The 20,452-nt window shown below is 57.7% G+C and overlaps 2 protein-coding genes across 5 annotated transcripts; one reads left to right on the top strand and one right to left on the bottom strand.

Moving 5' to 3' along the window:
• Positions 1 to 436: 436 nt before the first annotated feature.
• CA1H1orf35 (chromosome A1 C1orf35 homolog) lies at positions 437 to 2,674 on the top strand. 4 transcript variants are annotated; one of them, XM_025920224.2, is made up of 8 exons: positions 480 to 669; positions 821 to 971; positions 1,090 to 1,135; positions 1,228 to 1,310; positions 1,422 to 1,494; positions 1,662 to 1,750; positions 2,155 to 2,283; positions 2,379 to 2,674. In XM_025920224.2, the coding sequence occupies exons 1-8, from the start codon at positions 576 to 578 to the stop codon at positions 2,461 to 2,463; spliced, it is 750 nt and encodes a 249-aa protein (XP_025776009.1). In that variant the 5' UTR covers positions 480 to 575; the 3' UTR covers positions 2,464 to 2,674. The 4 variants fall into 4 exon arrangements, with proteins under 4 accessions (XP_086563125.1, XP_086563120.1, XP_086563133.1 ...); XM_086706999.1 differs by lacking the exons at positions 1,090 to 1,135; positions 1,228 to 1,310 and having other exon boundaries at positions 437 to 669; positions 1,679 to 1,750; XM_086706994.1 differs by lacking the exons at positions 1,090 to 1,135; positions 1,228 to 1,310 and having other exon boundaries at positions 437 to 669; positions 1,646 to 1,750.
• An 866-nt stretch (positions 2,675 to 3,540) lies between these two features.
• Positions 3,541 to 18,991, bottom strand: ARF1 (ARF GTPase 1). Its single transcript, XM_025920207.2, has 5 exons — positions 18,841 to 18,991; positions 5,202 to 5,386; positions 4,989 to 5,099; positions 4,788 to 4,912; positions 3,541 to 4,687 (listed from the first exon to the last, which is right to left on the bottom strand). Exons 2-5 carry the CDS (start codon positions 5,347 to 5,349, stop codon positions 4,526 to 4,528), a joined length of 546 nt encoding a protein of 181 aa, XP_025775992.1. The 5' UTR covers positions 5,350 to 5,386; positions 18,841 to 18,991; the 3' UTR covers positions 3,541 to 4,525.
• Between the last annotated feature and the right edge of the window lie 1,461 nt (positions 18,992 to 20,452).

The raw sequence follows: 20,452 nt of genomic DNA, 5'->3' as shown, positions 1-20,452 counted from the left end.
CTCTCCGGGCCACACGTGGGGAAGCCCAGACTCCAAGACGACTTAGCGGCAGTGCACGACGCCGCAGGGGTGCCTAGGGAGCTTCCTCCGGATCCGAGCCGCTTCGAGCCGCCCCCTTCCGGGACTGCTGATCCAGGGGGCGAGCCTGGACCGCCAGGAGCCTAGGTGCGCGCTTGGAGACCCCCCCCACCCCGATCTCCGGGGGCGCCGGTCGGGGGTTCCCAGGGGCCGCCCCTCTCCCAGCGCAGCCCTGGACCCCGGCGTCAGCCGCCCAATGTGGCTCCTAACAACAGCTGTTGTGCCAGCGGTATGCTCAGGACCAGGCCCAGCGCCGTGGACCGCTCCTTCCCCAGGGCGGGGCGCAGGCGCGCTGAACGAACGCCAGGGGAAGTGGAGCAGTGAGCCGTGCGCAAGCGTGCCAAACATTGGCGCGGGAGAGGAAGCAGTGCGCATGCGCGCGTGGCGCTGCGAAGCCAGCGCGGGTGTGACGTTCAGGCACGCGACGCGGGAGCGGGCGCCGGCGGCGGCGGCGCCGCCCGGGGCGGCGAGGCCGGGGCTTTGGACGGCCGGAAACCATGTTCGGCTCCAGCCGGGGCGGTGTGCGCGGCGGGCAGGACCAGTTCAGCTGGGAGGACGTGAAGACCGACAAGCAGAGAGAGAACTACCTGGGTCAGCGCGGTGCCAGGCCCGGGGCTGGGGGGTGCGTGTGCGGGGGACGAGGGGGCGCGAGGAGCGCGGGAGCTGCACGGGCCGCGGGTGCGGGAAGCGACGGTGCCGCGCAAACCCCGCGGGCCGAGCCCTTGGCGCTGCATTTCCACAGGCAACTCGCTGATGGCCCCTGTGGGCCGCTGGCAGAAGGGCCGCGACCTCACCTGGTACGCCAAGGGTCGGGCGGACGGCGCGGGACTGAGCCGGGAGGAGGAGCTGGCGGCCGTGAGGCAGGCAGAGCAGGAGGCGCTCATGGCGGCGCTGTGAGTGAACCCCGCGGGGTTGGGGGAGCTCCGGGTGGGGGGGCGCGGCGGGGACGGAGGAGCAGGGGTCCAGGCGAGGCCGGCCGCTCCCTGAAGCTCGCGCGTGCCGCCCCCGCAGAGGTTACAAGAACGTGCGGAAGCAGCCCACCGGCCTGAGCAAGGAGGTGAGGGGATCCTCCTGGGGGGCGGGGGCGGGGGCGAGGCGGGGCAGGGCCGCGAGCTTCCTGCCGCAAGCACCCTCTGGCCCTCCGCGCAGGACTTTGTCGAGGTGTGTAAGCGGGAAGGAGGGGACCACGAGGAGAAGGGAGTGGACCGGCTGCTGGGCCTGGGGAGCTCCAGGTGTGTTGCGAGGGGGGTGGACTCTGCCCAAGTTGCCCAAATGGAAGTGCGACCTGATTAGGGAGGCCGGGGCGTTCTCACCAGGGGGGCTTATCACCCGCGTTCCCGCAGTGGCTCCGCAGGCCGAGTGGCGTTGTCCCGAGAAGACAAGGAGGCCGCCAAGCTGGGGCTCTCCGTGTTCACGGTAAGTGCCCATAACACTCGGGGATTCCGCGGTTCAGGGTCAGGGGCTGGCCGTCTCTGCTCGTGGGGCACTCTCGTTCCCCGGTCCGGGAAACCGGAGCTGGTCCTCCCCGTTGGCATCCCGGGGCGCCTCCCACGCACCCCCCCCAAAGTGGCCTCCCACCGCAGCACCATCGCGTGGACAGTGGCCGGCTGGCGTCCTCTCCGGCCTCCTCCAGGAAGAAGCCTAGGTCTGAGGACGAGAAGGCGGAGCCGGGGTAAGGGCCGCCCCCCAGCTCCCAGGGAGAGGGTGGGGCTGCACATAACTCCTGGTTCTCTTAGTGGCGCGGCTGCAGGCTGCCTTTGGGTTAGTGCCCTTCCCAGCTCCTGTCCCTTCTTCCCTCAGGGGCCTGGGTCCCCATTGCCTGCTGAGGTCTCTGGAGGGAGGCGCTCAGGTGGAAGGGCGAGCCCCTGCGCTCTGCTGGTGCCCTGCATAGGGGGTGTGGGGTTGTCACCTATCGGGGCATACGTGGTGGGGTGGGGTGGGGGCCAAGTGGCATTTGCCGCAAGGGACTGTCCCTCGAGCTGCCTGTACCTGCCGCTACTTAGCGGTAGGAGGGTGGTCGGTACCCGGTGCGACCCTCTCACCGCCCAGCACTGTGTGCCCTGCCCCTCCCTGCAGCCCCGAGGGCCACAGGAAAAGCAGAAAAGAGAAAAAAAAGAAGAAAAAGAAGAAGCACAAGAAAGAGAAGAAGAAAGAGAAGGCACACAGGAGCAGGGGGACTTCCCCACTGCCCCCAGCTCCTGCTGGGTAGGTGTGCCTCTGCTTTGGGGCAGCCTGGCAGGTGGGGTAGGCAGGGCAGCCTCACACCCACCCACCGGGTTTCGGTTTCTCCGTCTCCCCAGGCCCGGGCGTCGCAGGCGCGACTCGGACTCCAGCTCCTCCTCACCCAGCTGTAAGAGGCGGCGGCGTGGCCACCACAGTGACTGAAGCCAGACCTGCTGACAGTTTCCAGCCTCCAGCAGACCCCCTCCCCGCCCCCCCTGCAGGGGCCCTGGCCCCAGAGACAGCCCCTGGCGGGAGGGCAGGGGGCATAGCCTGGGGAGCCCCCGTGCGGCTTTGGGGTGGCCAAGTACAGCTACTTCTATTTTTCTTTAATTCACTCTTTGTACTTAAATAAAGTTATTTTAAGGGGAAAGTATTTCACACTCAAGGGTAGGTTGTCACATGTTCCAGTAGAAGGGGGCAGGGGAGAACATGACGGTGTCGGGTTCCAGTAAGACCAGCCAGAGACCCTGGTGGGCCTGTCCCTGGGCAGTGATGTCAGATGTACCAGGAGACCTGGGTCACATCTCACCCTGGGCGACAGGCTGGACATGTAGATCATGAGGCTGAAGACTTGTACCTGGAGTCTCCCCCACCCCACTCCAGGTGCCAAGGGACCTGCCCCCTGGACTCCTTGGAGAGGGGGGCAAATTGGGGCACTAGCTCCCTCCCCCAGGCCTCCCCTCCTCTGCAGGGAGGGGACCTCTTACAACCCAGAAGAGTGAGCACAGGACCCAGGCTGGGTCCCTAATGAGGAAATATGCATCTTTTGCTTCGGATTTGAAAATTAATCAAACTAAAGAAAATTATGTCTGTCTAACCCTGGCCCTGGCTTTTCAACCTGTTAGTGGGGGGAAGGGCCAGACTGGGCATCCCCAGGGCAAGGGAGCCTGGACTCCAGCCAGTCCATAGTCACAGCCAGCTGGGGAGTCAGGGCACTCAGGATTCAAGGATGGCCTACATGGCAGCAACACAGAGCTTGGCCAAGGTTTCCTGCCCTCCATCCCCTCAACAGGTCAGGTGATATGGGCTAGAGCAGCCCCCCCCCCCCCCAAGTCCCCATGCAGTGACCCTGCTGTCCCTATCATGGCCTGGCACTGCCAGCAGGGAGGCCAATGAGGCAGTCACTGCCAGGGCACTGGGCCACGTCCACACCTGCCACGAAGCCAGTGGCCTGGGTGCCCTGCTCCTGTTCCCAGAGATGAGCTGTGGCTAGTGGCACCAAGCATTGGAGAGCCGTGAACTAGTTAAGAGACTTTATTCTAGTAGCTATAATTACAGTGCTTGTTTGTCGAAATGAAAACTGAAAACAAGTATACAAAACAGTTGATTACTAATTGTGTATTGAAAGCAGTAAGAGGTTCCACGACACCAAATAAACCAGTTCTGAGGATTTCCCCAAGATAAAGTTGAACGGCTCCAGCTTCTTCAGTGTTTATCAAAATACGAAAGAAAAAAGTAGACGTCGTCATTTCGGTGGCAAACCTGACCCTTGCAGGCTGAGGGAGTGAAAGCACATGTGGACGGGGGCTCCGGGGGTCCCCCTGAGGGCCCTGGGAGTGGTGGCCGCAGCCCCCAGCCCATCCCCCCGGGCGGCCATGTGGGCACAGGGGCGAGGACAAACGCTAGGGGAGGCAGGACCACCGGAGACAGCAAATCACGGGGACCCTGTCGTGACCATGCAGGATAGACCATGGCTGGCTCTGCCCCGTCACGTTCCCGACAGGAAACGGATCACCGGTGGACCAGACGCCAGCCCTTTACCGCAGAACCTAACCAGGCACGTTTCTCCCTTCCGTGTGTTCAAGTGTTCTCCTTGCCTTGTGTTTTTATCTGTTTTAAAAATGCACTGAGTTCGGGTTAAAAACCAACCACCAAAATCGAGTCCAACACAGACCTAACGCCCATAGGAGAAGCGAGCGCCAGGCTGGCCCTGACAGCAACTCCTGGGGGCCCCGTGAGCCTAAAATCCCTTCTCAGTACTGAACAGTGGGCTGATTCTTTTTACAATAAAAAAAGCTGAGTAATATTGCATAGGAGTACCAGAAACTGCCTCGTTGGGAACAGAAACTATTTACATTAAATAAAAACCCGGCTGCAGGCTGCGTCTGCACATTTACAGCATGGTGAAGCACACTGTGACCGACCATGGAGACAGCTTCTGGCACTCACACCACATGAGAGTAAAGCAGGGTGGAAGGAGGGAGTGGGGGGGAGGGGACGCGGCTCACTTCTGGTTCCGGAGCTGATTGGACAGCCAGTCCAGTCCCTCATAGAGCCCGTCCCCGCTGGTGGCACAGGTGGCCTGAATGTACCAGTTCCTGTGGCGCAGCGAGTGCAGGCCCAGCTTGTCCGTGATCTCGGCTGCATTCATGGCGTTCGGGAGGTCCTGGTGGTGGGAGAGGCCAACGACCTCCAGTCAGTGGGCAGCAGGGACCACCCCTTCCCACCTCCCACCCCACATGGCCGGGGCCCACGGGCGCGCATACCTGCTTGTTGGCGAACACCAGCAGGACGGCATCCCTGAGCTCGTCCTCCGCCAGCATCCTCATGAGCTCCTCACGGGCCTCGTTCACGCGCTCTCTGTCGTTGCTGTCCACCACGAAGATGAGGCCTGCGGAGCCGTGGGCGTCAGGACGGGCGCCGATGGCGCCCCAGCCTCTCCCGCAGGCCACAGCCCCTCCGCTCACCTTGTGTGTTCTGGAAGTAGTGGCGCCACAGGGGCCGGATCTTGTCCTGGCCGCCCACGTCCCACACGGTGAAGCTGATGTTCTTGTACTCCACTGTCTCCACGTTAAAGCCTGTGGGGGTCACGACCCCGGTCAGCCTGCCACCCCAAGCAGTGAGAGGCCCATGCCCTTACCCTGCTGCACCCCCCTGCCCCCTGCCCGCGGTCTCCTCACCTATGGTGGGAATGGTGGTCACAATCTCACCCAGCTTCAGTTTGTACAGGATGGTGGTCTTCCCTGCAGCATCCAGGCCCACCATGAGAATGCGCATCTCTTTTTTGCCAAAAAGGCCCTTGAAGAGGTTTGCGAAGATATTTCCCATGCTGTAGACTGGGGGGAGCAACACTGGCCAGAGAAACCTGTGGAGACAGGGGTCCCTGGGTCTCTGTGCTGCCCAGGGCCAGCAGCGCAGGAGCGCTCTGGCGGAAGGACAGGTCTGACCTCTGACAGCTCACAGGGTGGAAGCTGACCACACCTGGTTCCCAAGTAGCAGAAGGGAGACTGATGTACAACCCGCAGAGGGAATGCTGTTCACCGAATGGCTGTGGCTTTCACAGGACGCAAGCTCCTCAACCATGCAACAAGAGGGGCCAGAAACAACCATCCCGGCAGTGACGCAGGCCAGAACCAACCATACCAACGTGACGTGCTCAGAGCTTAGCGCTCACCCACAGACCGGATTCGGAGCTAGACAGCATCTAGGCTCTTGGGCAGCACACAGGCCATGAAGTCCCAGGGGGAGCGACCCCATGGGCCACATCAGGGACTGCGTTTGCCACAGGTTCCCCTCGTTCAGAGCAGAAACACTGGGCCCAAGGGAGTGGTCTTCCATCCCATAGCCCCCAGGGCACAGGAGCCACCCGGGCCTGACCTCCCCATAGGCGGGCACTTTCATTTCCAAACAGGCACCTAGAAGAGCTGGCCACCTTCTCAAATGCACACTGTTTGGGAATCTGGGTGTTTATGGCTGGCTGCCTTTATGAAGCCAAGCACCCAGGCGCTGGGCAGCCTTTACACAGAGTGCCCGCAAGGCCAGGAAGAAGCCTGGCCATCCGGCCCCCACCCCCAGGAGCAGCCAGGAGCTCCATGGTCTGCGGGAGTTGCGGAGGGTACAGGTCTGCCCTGTGTCACCAGCTGAGACCACACACGTTCCCACTCCTGGTCAGCACCCAACACACCCACTTTACCGCCAGGACGCCTGTCAGTTCTGTGCCAGTCCAGTCAAGCACTGGGTGGAAATCACCCACCCCACTGTGAACCTGACGCTCCCACGGGCCTGGGCATGCCAGCAGAGGCCTTCAAGCTGGTTTCTGTGCACTTGTTGCTGTTGTTAAAGATTTTATTTTTAAGTCATCTCTACACCCAACGTAGGGCCTAGCCTCACAACCCTAAGATAAAAGTCTCACGCTCCAGTGAATGAGCCGGCTGGACGCTGCGCCTCAGTGCATTTTTGACAGTTTATTGCTGCTATTACCTATTCAAAAAATTAAAATTTAAAACGACCTTTACTGTAACGCTTCCTTTTCTGCAGACAGCCCATTCTCCTAATATACACAGAGGATGACAAATCCTTTGGGAACACAGAACGGACCAAACACACACATTCAAACTCGGCTCGCTGTTGAAATCACTAATGAATAGGTGCCCAAGCAACAAAGACAAACAGAAAAAGGGGGAGACAGGTTCTGGGAGCAATGAGAATGTGGCTGGACCTTCCAGGAGCAACAGACCCAGGAACTCTGCCACCCACGTCCAGGCGGGAGGGTGTGGGTGCACACTGTGCTGCACACAAGGACAGACACCCACAGGCCGCCGAGCCAGGACCCACGGCTGCCTGCATCTGGATGACCGCAAACAGCCATGCAAGTCTCCCTCTAAGAGCCACCAATGGAAGAGAACAAAAGAAAAGAAGGAATTTGGGGGGAAGGAAGAGAGAAGACTATTTCAAAGGAAAAAACAAACAGAACCCCCAACCCTCACATGGCTGCAGCCAACAAGGTGGGGACCCGGTGCCCACAAAACAAGAATGGGGAGTCAGAACACAGCAGACCTGACTGCCAAGGTGAAACACACAAACCTGTGCACACGTGATGGAAAAAAAAAGGATACTTTCGCTATGGGGATGTCTTTTTAGATACAACACCAAAGGCATGGTCAATAGAAGAGTTGATGAGCTGAACTTTGTGAAAGCTACAAACTCCCAATCCGGGAACAACCAGGTCAAGGGTCAAGAGAACGGGAAGATCAACCAGACAGAATATTTGCAAGAGACACGCCTGATCACGGACTGCCATCTAAGAAATGCCAAAAAAAAACACTTAGAACTTGATACCCAACAGACTGAAACTGCACGTAAGAATTTTAAAATGGGTCAATGACCTTAACAGACCCCTCCCCACAGAAGACCTACAGATGGCAAATGAGCACAAGAAAAATCTCCAAGTCAGTATGTCTTCGGGAAATGCAAACGAGAACACCCAGCTGCCCACTACACACCTATGAGAAGGACCCAAACCCCCCACACCCACACAAGCTGCATAGCATGGAGGGGGGGTCACAGGAACTCTGCCTTGCTGGTGGGGACCTGAAACCACACAGTCACCGTGGAAGGGTTTGATAGTTTCTCAAAAAAACAAACATTGTTGCACGGTGCGACCCAGCAGTCAAGCTTCTGGGCCTTTACACAAAATCCTGGACACGGATGTTTACGGCAGCTTACCCACAACCACCCAAACTTGGAAGAACCAAGACGTCCTCCACGAGGTGACGGGTGAAGAGACTGCGGTCCATCCACACCAAGCGACATCACTCAGCGCTAAAGAGAAATGGCTTAACCACATGTCACTAAGTGGAAGCAGCCAATCCAAGACAGCTGCGCACTGTGGGACTCCAAGTGCCCAGCTCTCTGGAAAAGGAAAACCACGAAGACAGGAAAAGGATCCCCCCAGTGGCTTCGGGGATTAGGGAAGGGAGGGATGACTCGGGACACAGGGGGGCTGGGCTGTCAGGGTGGTGACAGCCATCACGTGATGGGTCCATGTCATCCCATACTTGTCCTCCCCACGAAAGGATGGGCCCTGGGTGCTGCAGCATCAATGCAGGTCCCCCAGGTGGGGACGCTGCTGTGAGGGAGTCTGTGCCTTCCCCGTGGTTATGCTGTGAACTGAAAACAGCTCCCAAGGCTTGCAGGATGAGGGGGAAAGGACAGAAATTCTAAACCAAACAAACAAATTTACCATCTGACTGATGGAAACTTCAAAAAACAACACAGGAAAGCGTGGGGAGGAGATTCTGCTGTGACACCCTGCAGGAGCACAGAAACCGCTAGCCTGAAAAGAGCCTGGGGTACAGACACGGACACAGATGCAGTCTGAGAACACCAAGGGTCCCAGCACTCTACCCCAGTGACACAGCAGTGCCCTCAGCCAAGGTGGCGATGGGGGAAGGGCAGAACAAGGGCCATGTCCCTGCAAAGAGGTGGAGGAGGGAGGCAGAACTCCAAGAAGGGGACATGCCACAGGCATGGCTTTACAGTGGGGCCTGGCCATCCCAGGGCAAGGGAAAAACTGATGACAGGTACAGAAGGCCCGAGGATGAAAATGAACACAAGAGATCACTTGAAACATATGCCATCCCCACCTGGCTCTGCAGCAGGTGATCCCTCCCCCAGCCACACTCTTCCTGTTGCTGGGGTGAGGGTGATCCAGAGGCTGAGGCCAGCCCGCACTGTCCAAGCGGACCCCCAAGGGGGTGCCATCAGCACGCTCATCTAGAGATGTGGCCATTGCAGTGGAGCCACGACAGGGGTGATCTCGGGGAGACAGGAGGGGGCGGGCTATCTCCACTTGTCTTAGCACTAATGTAATCTTGTCCTTACCATGATCACAGAGTCCTGGGGACCGAGGGGTAAAAATGTCACTTGCACTCTCCCCAGCCCCCACATGGGCAGGCGGACCATCTCAGGGTAAAACTTCCGGTTAGCCTCCTCCCCCCAGCGTGCCGCCACCAGCCCCCAAGTCCCCACTTGCCCACACACTGCCCCTGGCCTGCTCGGCTCTGCTGAGCCCTTGTTACCAATGTGGTCTGGGTCCTTCCCCTGTGGTTCTTCAACACATCAAACTCTGGAGCCCCAAGGGGACTGATGAGGTGAGCGTGCAGTCTCGGGTGCAAGACACTACCACACGGGCACTTGGTCTCCCCCAGCCGAGAAGCGTCTACACCTGCACCTGGCCCACGACCCTGCTGGCTCCTGGCCTACCCCAGCACATTTACTGTTTTGCAAAATGTCAAGACCTAACAGAGGATCTGCCACAGGAGAAAGGTGGACCTCAGGAGAAAGGTGGACCTCGGAGCCATCCTGTGGCCTATGTCACACCCTCTTCCACCAGAATCCCTTAAGCTCAAATCAAAATCCATCTTTCCTGCTTACGATGATGACCCTCTGCATCAGTGAGCAATGAAAACACAGACTTTCTCAGAAGGGCTCCCTCCAGCCCCACAGCCTCGAGGGAACAAGTTTTCCCTCTGTTAGGACCAGAAACAACGTAAAGCAAAGACCTTGGCGGCCCACGTTCTCGGATAAAGAGGTCTATGTGGCTACAGGTCAAGGCCAGCAATGGGGCCTCCGTGGGGAAGCCAGTCCAGCCAGAAAGAAATGTAGCTTTGTGAGTTTACGCCCGTTCCGCTCCAATAAATGAATCCAACATGACTGGTTTAGCTGCCAAAGAGAAAAAACTTACTGTGACTTCCGCCTGCAACCCCAGCCTCTCCTCTGACAGGCCTCTGAGGTTTCAGAGTAAGCAAGGAACAAAGTCTGTCACCTTCTCTGAAATCATCGACTCAGCAGAATCTCTACCAGCGAAGACCAAGATGACCTGAGCAGTTTGCCATCATGGCCAAGAGGCAACCACCAACCTGGAGCTTGATTTGACCCAGGGAGACAAACACATTGGGGTTTGGGCTCCATTCTGCACTGCGGACACGATGCACCACTCGGCCTCCTCCATAAAGGGGAGCTCAGATGTTTGAGTTCCCTACATGAGTGAAAAGCTGGGTGACCTCTCAGCTCTTCATCTTTCAGCCTTATTTTTTAATTTTTTTAACCTTTTTTATTCATTTTTTAAGAGAGAGAAAGAGAGACACAGAGCACGAGCAGGGGATGGGCAGAGAGAGAGGGAAACACAGAATCCAAAGCAGGCTCCAGGCTCTGAGCTGTCAGCACAGAGCCCGACACAGGGCTCAAACTCACCAATGGTAAGATCATGACCTGAGCTGAAGTCAGACACTTAACTGGCTGAGCCCCCCAGGTGCCCCACTTCTTACAAGTCAAGTTTATTGGACTCAACTTACATACAGTAACATGTTCCGCCTCACAGTTCATACCCTCGTTTTGATTTTTCCAGAGCTCATATGCACTAGGAACCGTTTTTTAAGGGTCTCATGAATGAGCAACTGCTTTGTAGCAGCCCCCTATGTGCACCAGTCATCAATCACTCAAGCCCCATCCATTCCTGACACAGCAGCCACCTATGTGCACAGGTTATCAATCACTCAAAGCCCCATCCATCCCTGACATATAGATCCTAAGTGTAAAATGGCTCAGGGCTCCTGGGTGGCTCAATCCACTGAGCGTCCTACTCTTGATTCAGCTCAGGTCTTGATCCCAGGATCATGGGATAGAGCCCTGCGTCCACACTCAGCGTGGAGCCCGCATGAGATTCTGTCTCCCTCTGCCCCTTTCCCTGCTCGCGCGCTCTTAAAAAATTAAATAAAAATACATACATAAATAAAAGGGGCCCTCTACTTTTGTAGGCCATATGATCACATGTAATCTCTTGCAAACTGCTTTCTGCACACCAGCTTTGGACTCCAGGGCCTCAGCTAAACAAATAAAACCTCAGGCCATCACCCTGCCCATCAGCACAACATGTCATTCTGTAGCCTAGGGCTTCTTCTACAGCAGAGTATATTACCTAGTGTACCTAGTTTGTAAACACCAGTGGACCAGGAAAACTGAACGTGCCAGTACTAGTGCTGGGCAGATACACCACAGAGCCCTAACGCAGTGTGACACACAGGAATCCACACAGCCAGAGGGGACACTACACAGCCCGGCACACCCAAGGCACCTAAGTGGACTGATCTCTCTTATTTCCATCAGTTTTATTCCTATGACTGACCTATACCTTGTATTAGTTTCAGGTATGCAACAAGGTGTCTCCCTGTAATTACGTGTTCACAACTCTAGCTAACACCCACCACCTCACACAGTTCCATGTTACTCTCCTGTGAGAATTTCCAAGGTTTCTAACACCATCCAGTACTGTCAATGGGTCAACACACTGCCCCCCACGTCCCAGGACATGTCTCTTTTCACCTTCACTCAGCTCCCCCTCCCCCACCACATCCCAGGACATGTCTATCTTCCACCTTCACCCAGCTCCCCACCACCACATCCCAAGACATGTGTACCTTCTTCTTCACCCAGCTCCCCAACCCCCCCCTGCCCCCACCCTGTACCACTAGGAACTTTCCATATGAAACACACACTGCAGAACCAGATCATTCTGACCAGCACCCCAAGGCCAGTTCTGATGAGGAACTGCCTAAGGACTGCCATCGGGCCTTCCGGCACAAACCTTCAGGGTGTTTTACGGGACCCAGTCAGGCCCAAGGGCTGGCCCCTGTGCAGTGATCCCAGCCCCCACCCCCACCCCTCACTTCACACTCAGCCTATGGTGGCTGACGGTGGGGGCAGGACCTGGCAGGTCTGACTCCAAGGGCACAACACTACTGAGATTCAATTTAGCTGGCTCTTTGCCAGCTTCTGATTAAATGTGAAATGTAACACCCAGAAATGAGTTTCCTCATCACTTGCAGCTCCTATCAACAGTAACACAGCAATGTGAATACCCAAGGGCCACTGTCCACTGTCCACCAGAACAGGCACCGGTGGGACAGTCTAACCACATGCAACGAACCCTGCTCACCACCAGCTACAAAAAACAAGGCACTGAACAGAAGAACATGTTTACGGTTCCTAGTTCCCCCTTATTCAGTCTTACACTTTTACTTACTGTTTTGTAACATAACTACTCTCTAAACACTTCACCAAACTTCTGTTCTTCTGAAATGTATACAATGGAGCAAAATCCTAAGGGGTGCTGAGCGGCTCGGTGGGTGGAAAATCTGTCTGACACTGACTTCAGCTCAGGTCATGATCTCAGGGCTCATGGGTTCGAGCCCCACGTTGGGCTCTGTGCTGATAGCTCAGGGCCTGGAACCTGCCACGGATTCTGTGTCTCCCTCTCTGTCTGTCCTCCGCTCACGGTCTCTCTCAAAAATAATTGTTAAAAAATATATATATATTAAAAAAAATCCTACGTAGGCTAGCCCAATGTAACCAATACCCTTCTACAGAAGACCAATGAATACAAATGTCACATGTGTCTCCAACTAGACAAGGACCAACGAGACACAGTCCACGCAGGACCCTCGACACACGTGTCACACTTTCCAACTAGACAACAAGGACGGAGCATACACGGTCCACGCAGGACCCTGGACACACGTGGCACATGGTCTCCAACCCGAGAGAAGGAGACACACAAGTTGAGCCTGGCCAGGATGCTGCTGTGTGGAAGAGCCCCTCAGCTCTCTGCATCTGTCCTGATGGCAGACGCGGACCGCTCCACAGTATTTTCTTATTCCTGATTGGTTGCTGGCCACGAGGCCTTCCACTTCTGGCTCCTGCAGTCATGAAGGTCCCACAGTATTCTAGCCCATAGGACGGACACTTGGCCTCCCATTCTACTCTGGCTTACACCTAAGGGCACAGATACCCTCTCTGACCCCAAATGCAGTCAAGTCTGAAAGACTTGTTACTGAAAAAAAATGAAGATCAAAAAAGCAAATTTGCATCAACCGACAACACTGAAATGCACAACAAACTGAGCCGAAAACGGGGAAATTCAAGTAATCTGTGAGCACAAGGCAAAGCAGCATCTGAGAAACCATGGCAGCTGTACAGCACCTATCGGCCTGAGAAGGGTCCTACCACCGACCTTACCAATCCGCGCAAGCCTGGACCAGCTGCAGGGGAACACAGGGGAATGTGTCCAGAGACCCTGGGGCCCCACCCTGGCCACACCCCCAGCACCTTCTCCACGGAGGTGCCCGCTCAGTCTGTTACTCCACCATCCGCAGGAAGCAGCCCTTTGGCTCCAAGCTCAGCACACTCACACACGGAGGGCGAGCAGGACACGAGTGGGGCAGAAGGGTGAGGAGTGCCAGCACGTGCACAGTGAACAGACTGTCAGGGGCATCTCTCTCGGTGGGGTCCCCCACAAACGTGCTGCGGCCAGTCGCTGCACCTTCTCCTACCACATGGACTCCAAGGGGCCAGAGACCCCCGTCCACACCCTCCAAGGACGGGGAGGTAGGAGCAAGCCCTCCTGCAAACCACCCAGGGTGGCAGGAGGTCCTGAAGCTCTCTCGCACAGGGGCCAATCCTCAACCCTCGGTCTGGGTCTTCAAGGGACTTGGAGGGACCATTACTGAGAACAAAATTAAAAACCCGCAGCCCCACCTCTTCTGGTGGAAGCTTGGGGGTGGGGCGGGCCCTCCTCCGGAACTCCCAGCACCGGACAGCTCTGAGAACCACTCCTCCGACCCTGTCTGCAACCTCAGGCAGCCCTGGTGGGGGGTGGGGGATGACTCTGGTTCACATGCCTAATCACACCATTCTCCACCTGAAGCCTCTCGAGGGTCCCCACCGACCCCTAGGCCGGACCAGGTCAGCATCCTGCATTCACACTCTGGTGCCACCCTCCACAGGACCCCATCTCTACTCCTCCCCACAGGTCTCCACCAACACCAAACCCCCAACATTAACCAAGAACCTCCTCTCCATCCCCCTCGTCCCCAGATCTGCCTGCCTCACCCTCTGAAAGGCAGCCCCCCCACCCCGGGTACCTGCCTGTGCCCTGGTATCCTTATCTCCCCTCTGGCACCAGCAGGGGCCCACTAGGCAAAGTCAGATGCCTGCACACCACCCGCCAGGAAGGGTCCTCACAAGGGTCGAAGCCGACACGCCCGTGGAGCTTCACAGTGCCACCCCACCATCCCGAGAGGAAGCTAGCAGCCGGCACAGCTGGGGTACGTCCCGTCCTGCAGCTCCATCTGCTCATCACAGGGAAGTCACAGGACAGTGAGTTGCTGGCGAGTGTGAGCCCCCACACAGGAAGCTCCGAGGAACCACCCACCAGGGACCAGGGACCAGGGACCACTGCAGACCCACACGCTCACTTCCCATACACAGGGCGGCTGCATCCACCACACAGGCCATTTTCTCCTGGAAACGGAGGGCAGCTCTTGAGAAGGTACCACAGAGAACAGAATGCAATCTCCCTTGATTTACAAGGTAGTTACATTCCTGGAAAATTCAGAACATCTATCAAGGCTGCGTACAAAAAAGAAAAAGTGGTTTGGTACACAAACCACGATGGAGTGTAGGAAATCACTTTTTTTTTTTAATTTTTTAATGTTTATTTATTCTTGAGAGAGAGACAGACAGACAGACAGAGAGGCAGACACAGAATCTGAAGCAGGCTCCAGGCTCTGAGCTGTCAGCACAGAGCCTAACGTGGGGCTTGAACACACGAACCCACAAGATCATGACCTGAGCCAAAGTCAGAAACTTAACCAACTGAGACACCCAGGTGTCCCAGAAATCAGACTTTTTATGACCTGAGGGCACATGGAACATACTCTTTCTGGGGATGAGGACCACTGGCCTGCAGCAGGTCTCCCCAGGCCCCCCTGCCCTCCTCACCTGCTCCTGACAGTTCTCCAAACAGCCACGTGCCCCTGCCTGGGAGAGGCTTTCTGTTACCAGACCCGCAGGACCCTGCACCCCATTCTGCTCACTGCCCCAGCACCACACATCCACCCGTTCCCTCCTCTGAGGCACACTTCCCTGGGCATCCGAGACTGACCGTCAGGGACAGGAGGAAAAACTGTAAAAGCACATCTATCAGGGCGCAGAAATTAATCACACACATCTACACATACACTTCTCCTAAAAATGAGTTTGTGGGGAAGAAGCCATCCAGTCAACAATGAACTCCACACTGGAGCAATATGACCGTCCTGGACATTTCAGGGAAGGAACTAAGACTGAAAGTCACTGTTGACTGCATGGGACCTGCCCTCAGGTACCAGCAACGGGGACTTAGTGCCTTTTCGTCCATCTCCCCAGGAACTGGCAGTCTCCCATCACTTTGACAGACAAAAACACTGAAAACTGTAAATATCTTCAGCCAAGTTTCACCACCAAAATCAACACAACAGACAGTATTTTAAGTATAAATTAATGGATTCAGTTAATTAGGAACCCCGTGCTCACCTATAGATGACAGGAAAATTCACAGGATAACGCTGTTGACAGCAATGTTTGAGACAGCCTTTGTTTTGGATCCAGTGATCAAAACGCTGGCATGTCTAACTCACCCTTCATTCCCACTCTTCACGAAGGAGACCAGACGGAATCCTGAAATTGTTTCCTTGGCCACTGGCTGAAGTCATACCGATGGGACACTGACACTTCACAGTAAAGTTTTCAGGACCTTAGAGAACCAGAACCCCCAAGCTTCCTGTTTAGCTTCCATGTACGACTCCACAAAACTGATTTCCTACGTAACACAAACCAAAAAGCATCAGGTATTTGCCAGATGAAGTGCCTCTTAGAACCCTTTCTGGCACCCCTTCAAGGAGCAAAGCTTATTGAATTCTGCTTAACGCTAGTTAGTGTTTCCCAAATCTACCATGCACTTCCAACTTCTAGAACCGTGTGTGGATCATAACTGGGCATCCAGTAATTTATGGCACGCACTAAGGGTCACCTCTGTAGCCTCAAGAGATACAGAAAAGTCGGCCTCCTGAACAGAATCACTCCCACATCTGTAACATCTCCCTGCCTTTTATGTTTTTGTGGTTGCTTCCCGACTTTAGTCACGGCTGCCGATGACAGGATGCCAAGCTCTGGTGGCCACGGTGTGCAGAAACCAGGAAATAGGGGTCCATGGGGACCCAGTGGAGGGTGGCACGTACCCGCATCAGTCAGCTCTGCCACTGCTTCCAACTCCTGGAAGGAAGCTGAGGAGGTGGGGGGGGGGGGGGGAGAGGGGGTTGCTGAGGACTCCTAGGAATCAGGAGCTTGGATGCTTTTGTGCCAACCTTGCCACATTGCTTTCCACTAATCAGGCCACCCGACCCCTCCAAGTGTGGACCACCTTCCTGAACAGTGACAAAGCCATAAAGCTGCAATGCCATAACTGTCACACACCTATGCTTTCAAGAGTGCCTAATAATCACCAGAACAAGCACCCGAGCGGTTACACTGTGACCTGGAATTACCCCCTTCCCCCACACACTCATAAACTCGGCAAAGCCGTCCTTTGCCAGCAGGCAGGGTTCCGGCCAACCCTCTCCCAGGTCAAAATCGCTTCTAAAAGACTGGACACTGCCACACCAATGAGGAGCAGAGAGCACAGCTCAACTCTCTCATTTTAGGAACCCTGAGACCCGGCCTCCAGGCTCTCCAATGAGCACAGGGGTTTCCATGTGACTGTGACATCACCTCCGCAGCTCATAGCTCACGCTGACTTTACCGGAGCCCACGGGACAGGGAAGTGCAGTGGAAGTGTCCTCTTGAGTTGTCCATGACACAAAGCAAGTAACCAGACCACATGACCTACAAAGCAGAACCATGAGAGGCCAGAACCAGCTTCCCCTTCTGCACTTTCCTTAGAAGCTGATTGCTCAGCACGTAAGTTAGCCGTTTGCCAAGCCAGACATTTCCAGTCTTGTGTCTGCAGACAGGGACCATGCCAGGGGGCCTCCTGGAGACAGGGACCTCTGTGCTCAGCCACACACACTCCTGCCAGGGGGCCTCCTGGAGACAGGAACCTGTGCACTCTCCCAGCAACTAAACCAGCTCTGTGCTTGGACACGACCAGACATGGGCTCATATACACACACACACACACACACGCCTGCCAGGGGGGCCTCCTGGAGACAGGGACCTGTGCGCTCACCCAGCAACCACGGACCAGCTCTGCACTTGGACACCACCAGACTTGGGGCTCATACACATACACTCCGCCAGGGGCCTCCTGGAGACGGGGACATGTGCGCTCACCCAGCAATGACAGACCAGCTCTGCACTTGGACACGACCAGACATGGGGTTCATACACACACACTCCTGCCAGGTGGCCTCCTGAAGACAGGGGCGTGTGCACTCACCCAGCAACCAAACCAGCTCTGTGCTTGGACACCTCCAGACTTGGGGCTCATACACATACACTCCTGCCAGGGGCCTCCTGGAGACAGAGACATATGCGCTCATCCCAGCAACCAGACCAGTTCTGCGTCGGAAATGGCCGGACGTGGGGTACGTACACACACACACACACACACACACACACACTCCATTCCTTCCATGCAGACCCCTCTGCGAACAGCGCTTGCACTTGTGGCCACTCATGTGGCTGCTGAAAACTGCACACACCTGGCCAGTGTCAGCGGAGCCACGACGTGGCCCGGCGTCTCGCACACACGCACCGCTGGAAACGCAGGTCCGACCATGCAGACGGCGGGCACACAGAGGAGTGCTGACCACTCGCTCACTAGTTCTGAAACAAGCCTACCGGGACACCCGAGCGGCAGCACCCACTTCCGGGACCCTCTCCTCTCGCTACGGGCGCTGCTGCAGTCCTGCGGGACCGACCAGCACACAACTACTCGGTGACTGGGGAAAACGGGAGGGCGGGCCGCCGCACGGCTCCGGGACTCGGTACTGACAAGCAAGCTACCGTCTCCCACGCCCAGACCCACCCCGACTGTGCAACAAGTAAACGCAGGGCCGCGGAGGCAGCTCGCCCCCGACGGCCCGTCCACAGGCGCCAACTAGGAAGGAAGAGTGTTCTCATCTCCGCCAGCCACGACCAGGAAGTAGGCCCTGGCTTGCAGCAAGTTTTGGTAAAGGGGCCCCGCACAGACGCGGACGCGCCCGCCGAGCGCCCGGATCCTCCGCTGGCAGCAAGTGCCCAGCACTCAGACCCCGGGACCTCGCCCCGCAGCCCCGCCCCCGTCCTGCCAGCCAACAGGAACTGGGCTCAAACCCTGGCCGTCGCGTGACCTTGGCGGCGTCCCGGGCCGCGGGCTCCAGTTTCCTGGTCCTCGAGACCCCGAGGCGGGAGGCGGAGCAGGCGGAGCAGGAAGCACCGCTTCCTGGGGAGCCCGCGGCCTGGGCCGGACTTCCGGGCGTGCACCCCGGCGGCTCCGGGGGGCGCGAGAACCACGGCGGAGGCTCGGGGGCCCCGCGGTGCGACTGACCCCTGCCCCGGCCTCCGTCCCCGGGACTCCTGGCCCCCGGCGCAGCCCGCGCCCCACCCCCCCCGCGCCTCGACCCCGATCCCGGTCGCGGCGCCCCCCGCCTCCACCCGGCCTCAACTTGACCCCCAGCCCAGCCCTCTGCGCCCGCCCCGCCTCGATCTTCATCCCAACCTCGACCTCGGCCTCGACTCGACACCCTCCCCACACTCGACCCCCGGCCCGGCCTTCCGCGCCGGCCCCCGGTCCCCGGTCCCCGGCCCGGCCTCGGGCCTCACCGCCCCAGCCTCACCTCGGCCCCCTCCCGGCCTGTCCTCACCACAGCCCTCAACACCCTTCCGCCGCGGCAGTGGGCAGTGCGTGCGTAGCCCTGGCAGGCCCCCGCCACCCGGCCCCTGGCCCCCGGCCCGCCGCCTCACCCTCGGCGGCCGCGGCGAGGCTACTGCTCCGAGCCAGGCGTTGGTTTCGCTCCCACAAGATGGCGGCTCTGACGGCGGCCACGTCAGTGCCTGCTGCCGCGGGGAACGCTGGGGAACGAGGCGGGTCTGCCCGCGGCCCCGCCCACCCCTGCTGCAGCACGCACGCGCAGACTCCTGGCTGGGGGCGGGAGTGCCGGGACAAGGACTCCGCCCCGCCCCGGGCCGCGCCCCTCCCGCCTCTGCGCTTGCGCACTCGCTTCCCCGACTCGGGGCGGAGTCAGTCCGCGCCTCTGTCGCGCTTCTTAGGGGAGGTGCCAGGTAGAACCCACCGGTCCATTTTGTAGATGGGGAGACTGAGACGAAGAGGGGATTGCGGCCCCGGGAGAGGCGGCGCCCGGGTGCAAGAGAGGGTTCCTGTTTCCTCCCCGGCCAGGCAGGTCCCAGCGGACCAGCGGGCAGCGGGCTGTGGTCCCTTTCCCCGGGCGCCAACCCCCGGTGTGGTAATGGTGGCCACCAGTAGGTGGTCCGGGTCCTGGAGTGACCCAAGCAGCCGCGCGCGTGCCCGGAAGAGCGCCCCTGGGGAAACATGCTGCAGATCACATGAAGAAGCCTTCCAGTTGGACAGGTTGAGCAGGAACCAAGCCAAGGAGGGGACAGTGCTGCTCTGGGGTGGTCAGGAGCCCAGACCCAGGAAACTGGAAGGTGGAGACCCCTTCTCCGGGAAACCTTGGGCGGATCAGAAGGGAGACGCGGACAGTCGCCTCCCTTCTCCATAGTCTCCAGGCTCAGGGCTTGGCTGTGGACCCCACATGGAAGCTTACTCTGGCCTCCTGCCAACCCCGGTTCCCCTCCTTTCTGCCACCTGGGCTCCTTCCCCCCGCCCCTCGTGCTGGTTTGAGGGGTCTCCCACTCGAGAGGGTTGTTACGATTGTTGGAGGGGTTCTCCAGACCCGTGTGTTGTAGAGGGCACAAAGCAGGGCCATCACCTGTCAGAGAAGGGAATGAGGTATTTTGCTGCCTGTCGAGCAGCCTCCTGCTCCTCTCTGCCTCCCTACCCCGTCTGCTCCAAGCTGGGGGGCTGCCCCAGTCCTCCTCAGCTGCCCTCCAGCCCCAAACAATGACAAACCCATCTTCTGAGAGGCTGATGGCCCTGTGAGCCAGGCCTTGCAGGTCCCACCTGGCAGTCCCAGCCTCCCCCAGACCTCACCCCTTATGGATGAAGCAGTCTGTGATCTGCACCGCAGCATCTGCCCCCAGTGCTATCATCCTCCCTCCTCTGCCTGAGGCTCCCAGCTCAAAAATGCGACCTCCATGGATCTGCTTGGGTTGTCTGGGGGTCTCTCCTGCCCTAAACATGCCACAAATGCTCAGGCAAAGTTACCCTCAGGAGTCTGTATCTCTAGGGAGTGACACAAAACCTTCTGCTGGTGCTGGCTCCCCACCCCCAGAGAGCCAATCTCCCACAAACGTCTTCTGAAGCTTCCTTTGAAATTTAAGCTGTGAAAAAATATATAGGCATGAAAGATACATGCACAGTTTTAGGAAGATTAATTCCTGTGTATCCACCTCTAGGTAAAGGCATTCACTTTCCCTCTTGATTCCATCCACCTGG

This window comes from Puma concolor, chromosome A1 (assembly GCF_028749965.1).
Source record: "Puma concolor isolate L17-30 chromosome A1, mPumCon1.1.hap2, whole genome shotgun sequence".
NCBI classification, from domain to species: domain Eukaryota; kingdom Metazoa; phylum Chordata; class Mammalia; order Carnivora; family Felidae; genus Puma; species Puma concolor.
The sequence above is the reverse complement of the archived record's forward strand: the minus strand, read 5'-3'. Positions and strand labels throughout refer to the sequence as shown.